The sequence below is a fragment of the Odocoileus virginianus genome, chromosome 1 (genome assembly GCF_023699985.2).
Source record: "Odocoileus virginianus isolate 20LAN1187 ecotype Illinois chromosome 1, Ovbor_1.2, whole genome shotgun sequence".
NCBI lineage: Eukaryota > Metazoa > Chordata > Mammalia > Artiodactyla > Cervidae > Odocoileus > Odocoileus virginianus.
This window is the reverse complement of record NC_069674.1, coordinates 78,173,274-78,185,914: the sequence shown is the minus strand read 5'-3', so window position 1 is coordinate 78,185,914 and position 12,641 is coordinate 78,173,274. Positions and strand designations below refer to the sequence as shown.

Genomic DNA, 12,641 nt, shown 5'->3' with positions numbered 1-12,641 from the left:
TGAGAGCATAAAAGAGGAAATACCTTCTTTAATGGGATGAGAGAGAAGGATTGATGTTGGGAAGGAGTTCTTAATTTGTCTTATTATAGATTCTCAATAAAGTATTTTAAGTTCTGGCATCTAAAATATTGAACACTTAGTAAGTTTAGAAGTCAAGAATCAAAATGTTCTTCCTGTTTGTAATTACTCTTGGAGAAGGAGAGGGAAAGAGAGACAGCAATAAGGGCAAAGGGGCAGGGGGAAGAAAGGAAGGAAAAATGAGAGAGAGAAAAATGTATAGTTATTAGACCCCTGATGTTTCCTGTGTTATACAAAATTTATTCAAGTAGTTGGGGTAGAAGGGTCAGAAGAGGGAGTGGGTATTTACTGAGTGCCTTCCAGTAGTCTATTTGATATAACTTCAGCTACAAGGATATATTGAACAACATGGGGAATATAGACAATGTTTGATAATAATTGTTAATGGAGTGTAACTTGTAAAATTATATGAAAAATAAAACTTTAAATGTATTTATTGAGTGTCTCTTTATAAGGTGTCAGGTGTGGCAAGATTAATAGAAAAAAATGTTTATGGGTTGTGACATGTAAGTACCCAAATACAAGAATACTTATCTGAGGCTACTTTAAATGAAAGTTGTGATCCACAGTTAAAAGTTGCTTGTGATAGAAACATTTTACTACAGGGGAATTAACAGAAAGAAATGTATTCAGAGGAAATTTTGTCTGTTTAGTGTTTGGTAATTGGCAACAGAACTTTAAAAAACAGAATAGGAGGTACTACTGTCATCTGCATACTCATTAGCACCTCTGAATATGACTGTGACTGATAGTTAATATGACGGGACTTTTAGCTTTACTGCTTACTGACTAGGTTTTATTTTGCTTTTAATTTTGACAGAGGAGAGAAAGAAAGAGCCAACTTACAGGGAAATGACACCTTAAGGTGTTGGCCAGAGTAGTCATTGAAGACCTCAAGCCAACGAACCAGTGTCACCAGTTGTGGTTCTTAGCTTGAATAAGTGGGAAGGTGCCTGAAGGTCATTACATTTTTTGAAGAAACCCATGGTCTATTGCTATATTAAACCATAAATCACTTGGTATAAATCCTTGGCTAAATCAAATAACATATTAGATTCTACAGACAAGTAACAGACTTTCCTTGTGGCTCAGATGGTAAAGCATCTGCCTGCCATGAGGAAGACCTGGGTTTGATCCCTGAGTCAGGAAGATCCCCTGGAGGACGGAATGGCAGTCCACTCCAGCACTCTTGCCTAGAGAATTCCACCAACGAAGGAGCGTGGAGGGCTACAGTCCATGGGGTTACAGAGAGCCGGACAGGACTGAGTGACTGCACTTCCACTTTCTTTTCATAGACAAGTAACAGGTGAATTTTTTTAAAAAAATCAGGAAACTTTTAAGAGAATTCTTTTCTTTATTGTCCACTGGGAAATATTTGCTGTCACCAGAAGAGATTTTGGAGAGAACATAAAGACTAAGTAGGTCTGCTAGGACTAAGTAAAATTAACAGAACAGTATGGATCAGTAAGAATGATTGAACTAATTGAGAAGACAAAGTGACTTTTTGAAAATGTGCCTAATAGATGTTTCATTTATATTAAGCTCTATGATTTCTTATTGTACAAGTTACCTTGATTTTCTTAGCTGAATGGCCACTAATGTACTGAAGGATTTAAACAGATTCCTATGTTTGAGAGCAATAATTTATTTACACCTTAGATTTCTATAGTTGTCTACCTTAATTTAGACAGATTAGATGAGAGACAAGTCAAGAATTATAAATTTCTTCAAGAAAAAGACCCAATAAGCATGGCTGGTAAGAGAGAAGATACTGGTGGATAACCATGTCGTCTGTTTTTAAATCCAGCTGATTTTTTTTTTCTATTTTATCATGCTGTTGTATATCTTATGATTCATTACTATTTAGATATTGAATGAAAAGTGTCTTCCTAAAAGTAAAAGGATTTCTTTTTTTAATTAAAAAAGTTTTTTTGATTTTTTTTTTTTAGTTTCACTGGAGTAAGAACACTAAACATGAGATCCACTGTCTTAAAAAATTTAAAGTATATAATACAGTATTGTTCAGTATAGGCATAATGTTATATAGCAGATCTCATTTATCTTGCATAACTAACATTTTATACCTTGTCTAGCAATTCCTCATTTCCCTTCCCCCCAACCTCTGGCAACCATCATTCTACTATTGCTTCTAGGATTTTTTACTATTTTAGATACCTCATCTAAGTGAGATGATGCAGTTTCTGTTTTTTTGTGACTGACTTATTTCATTTAGCATGTTCTCATGTTTCATCCCTGTTGTTGCATGTTGCAGATATCTACCTTAGTTATAATATTATAAGTAATTTATAAATAAGCATAATATAAGCAAAATAATTTAAATATTAAAAAAAGTTTAAACTGTACAACAGCAGGAAAAAAATGCATTCTGTGTAAACACTCATGACCTCTGTGACAAGGTTATTATAATTATTGATGGTAGCTCCTGAATCACAGACCATCCAGCTCATGTTGGACAAGAGATTCAATTTATCTCTATCCAGAGAAGTAGATGTCTTGCAAACTAGCACAGCAACACGTACCATATTTTTTCAATAAAAATATATTAATAATTTCAGGGGGAAAAGAACAACACTGCCATAGTCAAAGTATACATTGATACACAGATACACATATCTCCAACATGAAATGAAATGTGACTTGAAATCAGTTAAATATTATTTCTTTACATTTCAGTCATTTAATGTGTTTTTTTAATTGTTATTTCCAGGGACTTGATCTTTTAAATAAGAAGGGACAGATACTTCCCAATATTAGAAGAGTTTTGTTTCATACCTGAAACAATAAAGGAAAGGACACTGGGATAGGCATCCCTGGAGACAGCAAATGCAGACAGAAGGTCCACCATAGGCAGGGTGAGACGAGGAGATGATGGCCATAGGCTGTGTACAGGGATTGGGCGGAAGCAGGATTTTGGAAGGCTTTAAACTTAGAGCACATCGTACTGTCCATGACAGACAAAAGTACTCAGATGGTTATATGAGAGTAAAACTGTCAAAGTAATGCAAAAAGGGGGCAAACATTTTTTTAATTAAAAATCCAGCTGAGTTTGAAAGAGTAAGCAAAATTTTTTCATGTCTACACTCTCAGTCCTCTGTGCATGTGAAAATATATTTATTATTTTCTAAATGAATTTAATGAGTTCCAGATTGTACAGGATGTCATAATAGAAACAGGATTATACAAGATAATAAGGAGTTTTTTTCTCTAAATGAGTTTTACCTAGACTCCCTGTGTCGTAGTTTTGATCTTAACTGTGTTTCATGTACCACATTGAAGGAGGTTACATAAAGGGTAAGATAACAGAAACTTAATCAGGAAACAGGCTTTCTTATTGCTGTATTTTATTATATACTCTTGCCATATTCTTTAGTCTAATTCTTGAAAATAATAAAAGATGTGTCATTTTAAAATAAGGACAATTGAAACCACATTGCATTATAATTGTGCATCTTTCTTCTGAGCCATCCCAAACATTTCACATCAATTGATCTTCAGAACAAACTTGTGGATTATTTAAGGGTTATTGGTAGGCAATATAAACTTCCTGAACTCGTAACTTCTGTAAAATACTAGACAAATATTATTGGTTGGTGAATTTTATTTTAAAGAGGAAGAACAAAGAGGCAAAATTAAGTTATGAGACAAAAACTTGTGTTTTCAAAAATGCAATCGAATTACTTTTTCTGCTGGAAAATAATACAGTGTAAACTGGCACAATTAGATCACAGTTTTACAATGAAAAAAATGTCTTGGAAAGTATTATCATGGCATATAAAGATGTATAGTTACACTGCACGTATGACTGATTTTGTTAATGTAATGCTATTTTCTGGTGGACAAATCTCTGTATATGCCTTATATAACCCATAACAAAATGACTAGTCTGTTTAGGTAGACATTTGAGTTCTGAAACCTTGGCATTTCTGCCATCCTTGATAAAATTGGAAAAGATTTCCAACTCAGCAACAAGTCCATTTCCTGAATTTCCAAATAAACACTCCGGAAAGTTGAGTTTACTACTGTAACATTTTCTCATTTCATTTTCTCATCACTGGTCAGATAATCACCATGGCCACAGCTTTGAAGAAAGAATCATATATGGAGTAGAAAATAGCAGCACCTTCCTGGAATGCAGTCCGAAATCACAGCGAGCTCTGGTCTATTGGCAATTCCAGAGGCGAAATGAAGAGCGAAAAGAAGAGGTATAGGAAAGAAACTGGATTCACTCTATCTAACATATTTGTTAAGTGACCCCAGCGTGGTTGACTTGAGTGAGGGAAAAAGAAGTACTGTGAATATTTATTCTTTTCTTAACCTACCAGGACCTGTAGGTTAAATAAGTATTAATTGAAGATGATTTTATGGCAGGCTTTGTGCTCGGAGTTAAAGGAACAAAGTTGAACTATAAGAATTTTGTCCTAGAAGCTGTTTGCGGTGGTGAGGGGTGAGGGGCGGGGACCTTACATTTTTGTAAGGTCTACATTTTTGTTTGTTTTTTTTTTTTCTGCCTGGAGTTATCTATTATGTTATATTCATTTGTATACAAAAAAAAAAAGAAAAGAAAAATCCTCCTAACTAATTCTAACTCTTGTTCAATTGATTCTGCTATCCAAACATGTTTCCCTTTCTTAACTTCTTCCTCAAATGGGAAGAGGCAGTTAAGAGAAAGGAGTAGTAGATTCAGGAGGAAAGATCTTAGGTCCCAGTATTGAACTCTGATGTGAATTATGCAAGTAGTTTCATACAAATCTTCCTCCTCAATGAATCCATTAATTCCTCTGTAAAATTAAAAAATTATACATAGAAAATCTCAGTGAATACTCTGAGACTTTTAAACTTTTTTTAAAGCCTTAAATAAGGGTAACCATACAATGTACATGATTTATGAATGTACATTTTGCAGACAATTTTACATAATCCGAATGTAGAAGTGAAAGTATCCCATTATCTCTTTTGACAGTTGAAGCAGTCTTTAAACATGTAATCATGTCTTATAAATGTTAAGGTTGATTTTATATGTTACCAGCTTAGGCTTTCAGAGATCTCTTTTGTAAACTTCATTCAGAGTAAAAGTGCCGTTAGACATATTAAACAACATGTCTTCATGTCTCATCTAAGACAGGAAATTAAATAAATAAGTAAGCATGTAATCCCATAATTTTTCTGCTTGCTCAACTCTGAATTATTATAAATTCATTCTAATGCTGCACTGTTTTCTAGTATTATGTTTCTATATTTCCAATTCCAACACTTACTTTCTCCTATATTTATACACTTTATTTCAAAGTTTTAAAATAGGATATATATTTGTCCTTTCATCCTCTTAATTATTTTAAATTATTATGAGAAATTTTATTAAGACAATAGACAACCAGTATTTTGCAATACATCTTAAAGACAGGAGAGATTTATAACTCCTTTCTCTGATGGGGAAATGATATCATTTCTCTTAAACTAGAACTTTTACTGTTAAAATGTGCCTCAGTATACAATACAGATTTTTACTGAGACAGAGTTTTGGAGCTTATATTTCTTGTAAATATATATGATTTCACTAATTATTTTCTTTTGCTAGATCAGAGTGGATGATCATATCATCAGAACAGAACAAGGCCTTCTACTGCGTAGTCTACAGCGGAAGGATTCAGGCAATTACCTCTGTCATGCTGTGGAACACGGATTCATGCAAACTCTTCTTAAAGTGACCCTAGAAGTCATTGACACAGAACATTTGGAAGAACTTCTTCATAAAGATGATGATGGAGATGGGTCTAAGACCAAAGAAACGTCCAACAGCATGACGCCTAGTCAGAAGGTCTGGTACAGAGACTTCATGCAGCTCATCAATCATCCCAACCTGAACACAATGGATGAGTTCTGTGAACAAGTTTGGAAAAGGGACCGAAAACAGCGTAGGCAAAGGCCAGGACATACCCAAGGGAACAGTAACAAATGGAAGCACTTACAGGAAAATAAGAAAGGCAGAAACAGGAGGACCCACGAATTTGAGAGGGCACCCAGGAGTGTCTGAGCTGCATTACCTCTAGAAACCTCAAACAAGTAGAAACTTGCCTAGACAATAACTGGAAAAATTGCAATATACATGAACTTTTTCATGGCATTATGTGGATGTTTACAATGGTGGGAAATGCAACTTAGTTCCACCAATTATAAATTAAGTCCATGAGTAATGTTACTAACAGGCATTCTTCCGAATACCAACACCTATTAATAGAGGTCAGATGAATACAGATGTTCACACTAGTGACTTAATGTTTCCTATGAGATTTCACTATACAGGTTTCACTTTCTTCTTTGCCTGAGAAATAAAAATGTCATTTGCCATAGTGCCATCTAAAGAATAAAAATGGCATCAGCAAAGCCATTTTATTGAACTAGAAGTTTAAGATAAACTGCATGGATTTACTAAGCTGATGAATATTCCAAAACATTGTTGGATTCAAGGATATCTTTTGGCTACCAACACTCATGTTTATGTGTACTGGAGGAGTAAAATGATACTGAATGAAATGGTCTGTGGAAATTAAAAAAAAAAAAAAACATAAACCATTCATCATCCAGAAGAAAAATGGAATACACTGATCTACTACTGATGTCTTTCTTCCAGCTTTGATCTAAAGATGTATTTTATTAAAACTATAATTTAAATGTACCATGACAAATATGCAGAAAAAATTAGCTCTTTTCTAAGCTAGAGTAAGTTTTTGTCTTACAGTTATTGTGGTATATAGTTTTTGTTTTTAAAAAACTCCAGTTGTGTGCTGCTTTTTAAAAACGTTTTCAGTTTTGCAAGAATAACCAATATTGTCCTAAATCACATATACATCATTAACAACTAACTCCTAAAATCTGGATATAAAGTATGCTTTATTTCTCTGAGGAATTAAGAAAATAACACCTCCCTTTCTTCAAATATTACCTAAATTAATTAGAAACTGCATAAATATTCCTAGAAAAACAGCATTTATCTGGAAAGAAAAAAAAATCAATTTGCAAGTGCGTTTTGTTGTACCTAATGAATCAACAAAGAGAAAAAGGATTGTATATTTCATAAAAATAGTAAGCATTGGTTTAATTTAATGTTAATAGAAAATGTCTTAACTCTTCACTTGAATCCTGTCTGATATTTGAGATATAAAAACTCTCTCTTGGCTGCATTAGGATTTTTATCTGTGTGACTTAATTTTTTTGAGAAGAGGGAGATCAAGGATATTCAGAACAGCATCCTAAACGTGAATTTCCCAGCTCTGCTCTGTTCACATTTTTATCAGCTGTTTCGTATCTCACCTTAAGACAGTTATCTGTCTAAAGAACTCATGATTCCTTTCAAGTCAGTGGGAGTGACTTTTATACAAACTATTTTCCAGGACAAAACCCACATCTTAAAACATGTAAAAGCTCTTTGTCTTCTGCAACAACTTATAAAATAAGATAATCATTAATTAAGGGCTTGCCTGCTTCATTGTCCTAAGATGATTCCTTAAGAATAATTGACTTCAAGATGTAAAAAACTTCAGCATTGCAAATGCAGTTTCTTTTGTGCTGCACTCATTTTTCCAAGAATTCCTCTCTGGGTCCTTCATCATGCACAGAAATGCAAAGGAAACATATTATTGCTAATTAATGAAAGCAGCATTGAAATTCTGACTATAGCTGTCTTGGGATTCTAAATAACTCAGAATTAATTTCTTACCTCAGACTACAGTGACTTTTCAAAAAATCCTCTTTATCAGCTGAAATATTTCACAGATGAAAGCTCATGTTTCAGTTTTACTGATTACTTTGAATAAATAATTTTTTGATGTTTGTTTCAAATGGGAGCCTAGAAGTACCCTATATTCAATTTTAGGCTCCATTGATTAATACAGTGTTACTTTTAGAAGTACATCCTCAAGTGGTAGCTGAATTTTAAATTATTTGAAGAACAGACTCCTATAGAGAAAAAAAAGTGTTTGAGATATAAATCAGAGAACAAAGAGTGCTCCAAAAATAGGTCATTTTAAAATGTGTCTTAACTGTACTGCAATTCAGTATTGCATTTTATTCTAAATTTGCAGCTGAAACACATTATTGGTAATAACAAAAGTATCTTATTTCTTATTAGTCCTCAAAAACAAAGGATTTGAAAGGATAGAGATTATGTAACTTTAGGAATGTCTTTCAATATCTGAATGCATTTTGTTTAGCACTATGAAATACCCATAGAAAGAAAGTCTAGATTTCAGTTAAAAGAAACAAATAAATCCACCAGCATGTCTTAATAAATCATCAGGTCTACATTTTTGAAGAAAATTATAGATGTAATTTACAGATAAATAACTCTTATTCCAGTCTTAATCTTCTGTCAGTGTGAGCGGGGCCATTTGCACAAAAAATAATTAATATCCCATTTATTCAGTTTTAATAGACTTTGGCTCATTCTTCTATCATCAGAGTTGAAAGCTTTTTAAGAGACTCATGTGACCTTGAACAGATTATGACAACAATCTTAAAATAGGAAAAAGTACATAACAGAAGAGAAATTATGGCCCACTTGAAATCAAATGTAAAATGTAAATGCATGTAAATGCACACTTAATGCTACTTTTTATGTATTATTTAGTGATTTTTCAATGGTATGTGTTTAATATTTCTGCTACCTACACATTAGGGAAAAGAGATGTAAATAATTTTGAAAAGAAGAGGAAGGACAGTGTAAAATGCAGCTTTTTGTAGGTACCCCATTTCAGTGTGTTCAACATCATCTTAAAATGCAAGATTTTCCCACATAGGTGACAAAGTGGCTCATGTGCTATTTAAGGGAAGAAGCTGTGTGCCCATTCAATAAGCATGTTTTTTGCCAGGTAGTAAACATGTTCCATATCTGTATTTATCATTGGATTTCAGATGGGAACTAGAAAACTGGAGAGAAAAATGTAATGAAACTGCTGCTGTAAATTACTTCTGTTAGCATGTATTCAGTTGCTAAATACACATTTCTTCAAAATATTTGAATTCAGATGTCTTTACTATTCCGTGTAGCATATAGTGTCAAGGAACATAAGAGTAGAAAAGGTTGAGAACCAGAGTCAAGTTGCTAGCATATTTCTTCATTGTAGTCATCTGTAAGCTGAGCTCTATACTTCTGGTGATAAGTGTGAATGTTACGCCTTTAAATTAAATATTGTTATTTTATGCCATACTTACAAAGCAAATATGAGGAGGAAATTCTATAGTGTGTCATTATCATAGTCTGTTTCATTCAGTATCTGCAAAGGTGCCTGAAAATTGTTATTGAGATTGCCTTTCCTGAAGGTCATAAGCAAGTGTTTTATTAATTTATTAATATGGAGTAATTAGTATAACATTTTGAAATCTTTGTTTTAAGAATTCATTTTTAAACACAACTTTCTTTCACTTTAATGGAAATCTGTCCAGTTTCATGGTTTCAAATACACACTTAACAAATAGGATTCAACATTAATGTTGTAGTCTATTAGAGATAAACGAGCCTAATGCCAAAGACATTCATGCTTTATATTTTAACTTTGTAATAATTATAAAGTCAATGTTAATGTTTGCAAAATACATAATCCCATCAATAAGAAAGCATTTTTTCAAAAAGCTGCAGAACCTCTAAATTTGACTTCTAACAGTTTATATACTAATTAATTGAACATACTTTTTAAAATTAAAATACTAAGAGGACCTTTACATGAAAGAGAGAATGAACCCATGGAAATGTTGCCTCGTATAGTATGGTCATTTTCACAGTCAACTTGGCCAAAGAAGACAGTTTGGTTTTCATTTCAAACATGCAAACACACACAGACAGAGGCAGAGGTACCAAATCAGATTAAACCAATAATAATAATAATTTTGAATATAAACAAATCAGGCTTTTAGACATTTTGTTCTTTAGAACCAGATCCCTACCCATTGTATTAAATTCTACTTATAAGTCTTATTACCTGCAATGTGCTAGGCACTGGTAGATAATGAGGATACTAACATGAATGAGGCATAGACTCAAGAGCTCACAATGAAATAAAGAAAATAGATTGAATATGACTTGCCATCATCTTATCTGGCCAATTTTTCCTGATCCCCCCATCCCTAGATTGAACTAACCATCTTCTCTGCACTAAAATCTGTGCCTTGTATATAGTTTTCACTATCACACTTATCACAAAAGTGTAATTTCTTTGTTTACAGCCCAGTCTCCTTTTCTAGACTGTGAGTGAGCTCTTTAAGGGCAAGGTTTGTTTCTAATTTATTTCTGTCCCCAGTGCCTAGCATGATAACTGGCACAAGAAAGGAGCTCTTTAAATTGTTGCAGGAAAGAACCAGGTTACACTGTGATGAGTGCCAAGAGCAAACTCAGAATAAAAGTGCTATGGGGATGTCCAGGCTATCCAGTTTTCCCAGCACAACTTGCTGAAGAGGGTTTTTTTCTCCTTTGTATATTCTTGCCTCCTTTGTCAAAGATTACTTGACCATAGGTGTATAGGTTTATTACTGGACTTTCTATTCTGTTCCATTGATACATTATCAGTTTTCGTGCCAATATCATGCTGTTTTGATTACTGTAGCTTTGTAGTATTGTCTGAAGTCTGGGACAATTATGCCTCCAGCTTTTTTTTTTTTTTAATCTCCCTTGGGAATGCTTTTACAATTCTAGGTCTTTTATGGTTCTATATAAGTCTTAGGATTATTTGTTGTAGTTCTCTAAAATATATCATGGATAATTTGATAGGGATTGCATTAAATCTGTAGATTGCTTTGGGTAGTATGCTCATTTTAGCAATATGAATTCTTCCAAGAGCATGGGATATCTTTCCATTTGTTTGAATCACCATTTGTTTGATTCAGTTTCTTTTAAGAGTGTTTTTAGAGTTCTCAACATATGGGTCTTTCACCTACTTGGTTTAGGTTTATTCCTAGGTATTTTATTTATTTATTTTTGACCTGAATTTTAAATGGGATTGTTTTACTTTTTCTTTCTGATATTTAATTGTAAGTGTAAAAAGATGCAGCAGATTTCTATATATTAATCTTATATCCTACTACCTTGCTAAATTCATTTATTATTTCTAAGTTTTTGCATAGTCTTTAGGATTTACTATATAGTGTGCTATTCAACTGCATATAATGAAAACTTGAACCTCTTCTTTTCCAATTTGGATGCATTTTATTTGTTTTTCTAAAACACTCCCTCATAACATATCAAAAAATAAACTCAGAATGTGAAGGCCTAAATATAAGACATGACACCGTAAAGCTACAGAAGAGAACAAAGGCAGAACATTTTGTGACATATAAACTAGCAATATTTGCTTAGTTCAATGCAAAAGAATTAAAAGCAAAAATAAACAAATGGGACCTAATCAAATTTAATAGCTTTTGCACAGCAAAGAAGACTATCAGCAAAATGGAAAAAAAAGTGTGAAATGGAAGAAAATGTTTGCAAACAGTATAACTAAGAAGGGATTGATAGCCAAAACATGAATATAGCTCATACAACTCAATATTTAAAAAACAAAAAACAATCCAGTCAATAGGCAGAAGTTCTAAATAGACATTTCCTGAAAGAAGGATACAATAGCCAACAGGTACATGAAAAGATGCTCAACATCACTAATTATTAGAGAAATACAAATCAAAACCACAATGAGGTATCACCTCATACTGGTCTGAATGGTTATCATCAAAAAGTCTACAAATAATAAATACTAGAGAGCGTGTGAGGGAAAGAGAACCCTCCTACACTATTGGTGCAAATGAAAATTGCTACAGCCACTGTGGAGAACGTATGGAAATTCCTTAAGAAAACTAAAAATAGCATTACCATATGACGCAACAATCCGACTCCTTGTCATATATCCAAAAAAGATGAAAACTCTTAATTCAAAAAGATCTATGCTACTCAGTGTTCATAACAGCACTATCTGCAATAGCAAGGACATGGAACCAGCCCAAGAGCCTATCAACAGATGATTGGTTTAAGCATATATGTACATAATGCAATATTACTCAGCCATAAAAAGAGAAAAATTAATGCCATTTACAGTAACATGGCTGAACCTAGAGATTATCATACTAAGTAAAGTAAATCAGAGAACAAATGTTGTATCACTTATATGTGGAATCTCATAATACAAATGAATTTATTTAAAAACCAGAAACAGACTGCTGACATAGAAAGCAAACTTACGGTTACTAGAGAGTAAAGGGAGAAAGACAGATAAATTTGGAGTATGGGATGAACAGATACACACTACACAAAAATAGAAAAGCAACAAGGATTTACTGTATAGCACTGAAACTATTAATAATGTATAATGGAAAAGAATCTGAAATATATAAAACAATCACTTTACTGTGTATCTGAAAACTAAGACAATGTTGTAAATCAACTATACTTCAGTTTTTATAAAAAGCTGTGAAATCAAAGAGGAGTCAAGAATTTGGTGGGAGATATCATAGAAAACTTTAGAAAATAAGTGACCCATGCACTATGTAATGAAATTTGACAGATTTGT

At 33.0% G+C, this 12,641-nt stretch overlaps 1 protein-coding gene across 2 annotated transcripts in view; it reads left to right on the top strand.

The window, feature by feature from the left end:
- The window catches only part of SEMA3A (semaphorin 3A), a 349,768-nt gene extending 340,660 nt beyond the window's left edge, over nt 1-9,108 (top strand). For both annotated transcript variants that reach the window (XM_020884043.2, XM_020884044.2), the window contains 2 exons: nt 4,159-4,301; nt 5,675-9,108. In XM_020884043.2, coding sequence (XP_020739702.1) covers nt 4,159-4,301; nt 5,675-6,130 — 599 coding nt within the window. In that variant the 3' untranslated portion in view covers nt 6,131-9,108. The remainder of the gene's footprint in view (nt 1-4,158; nt 4,302-5,674) is intronic.
- Nucleotides 9,109-12,641: the final 3,533 nt, after the last annotated feature.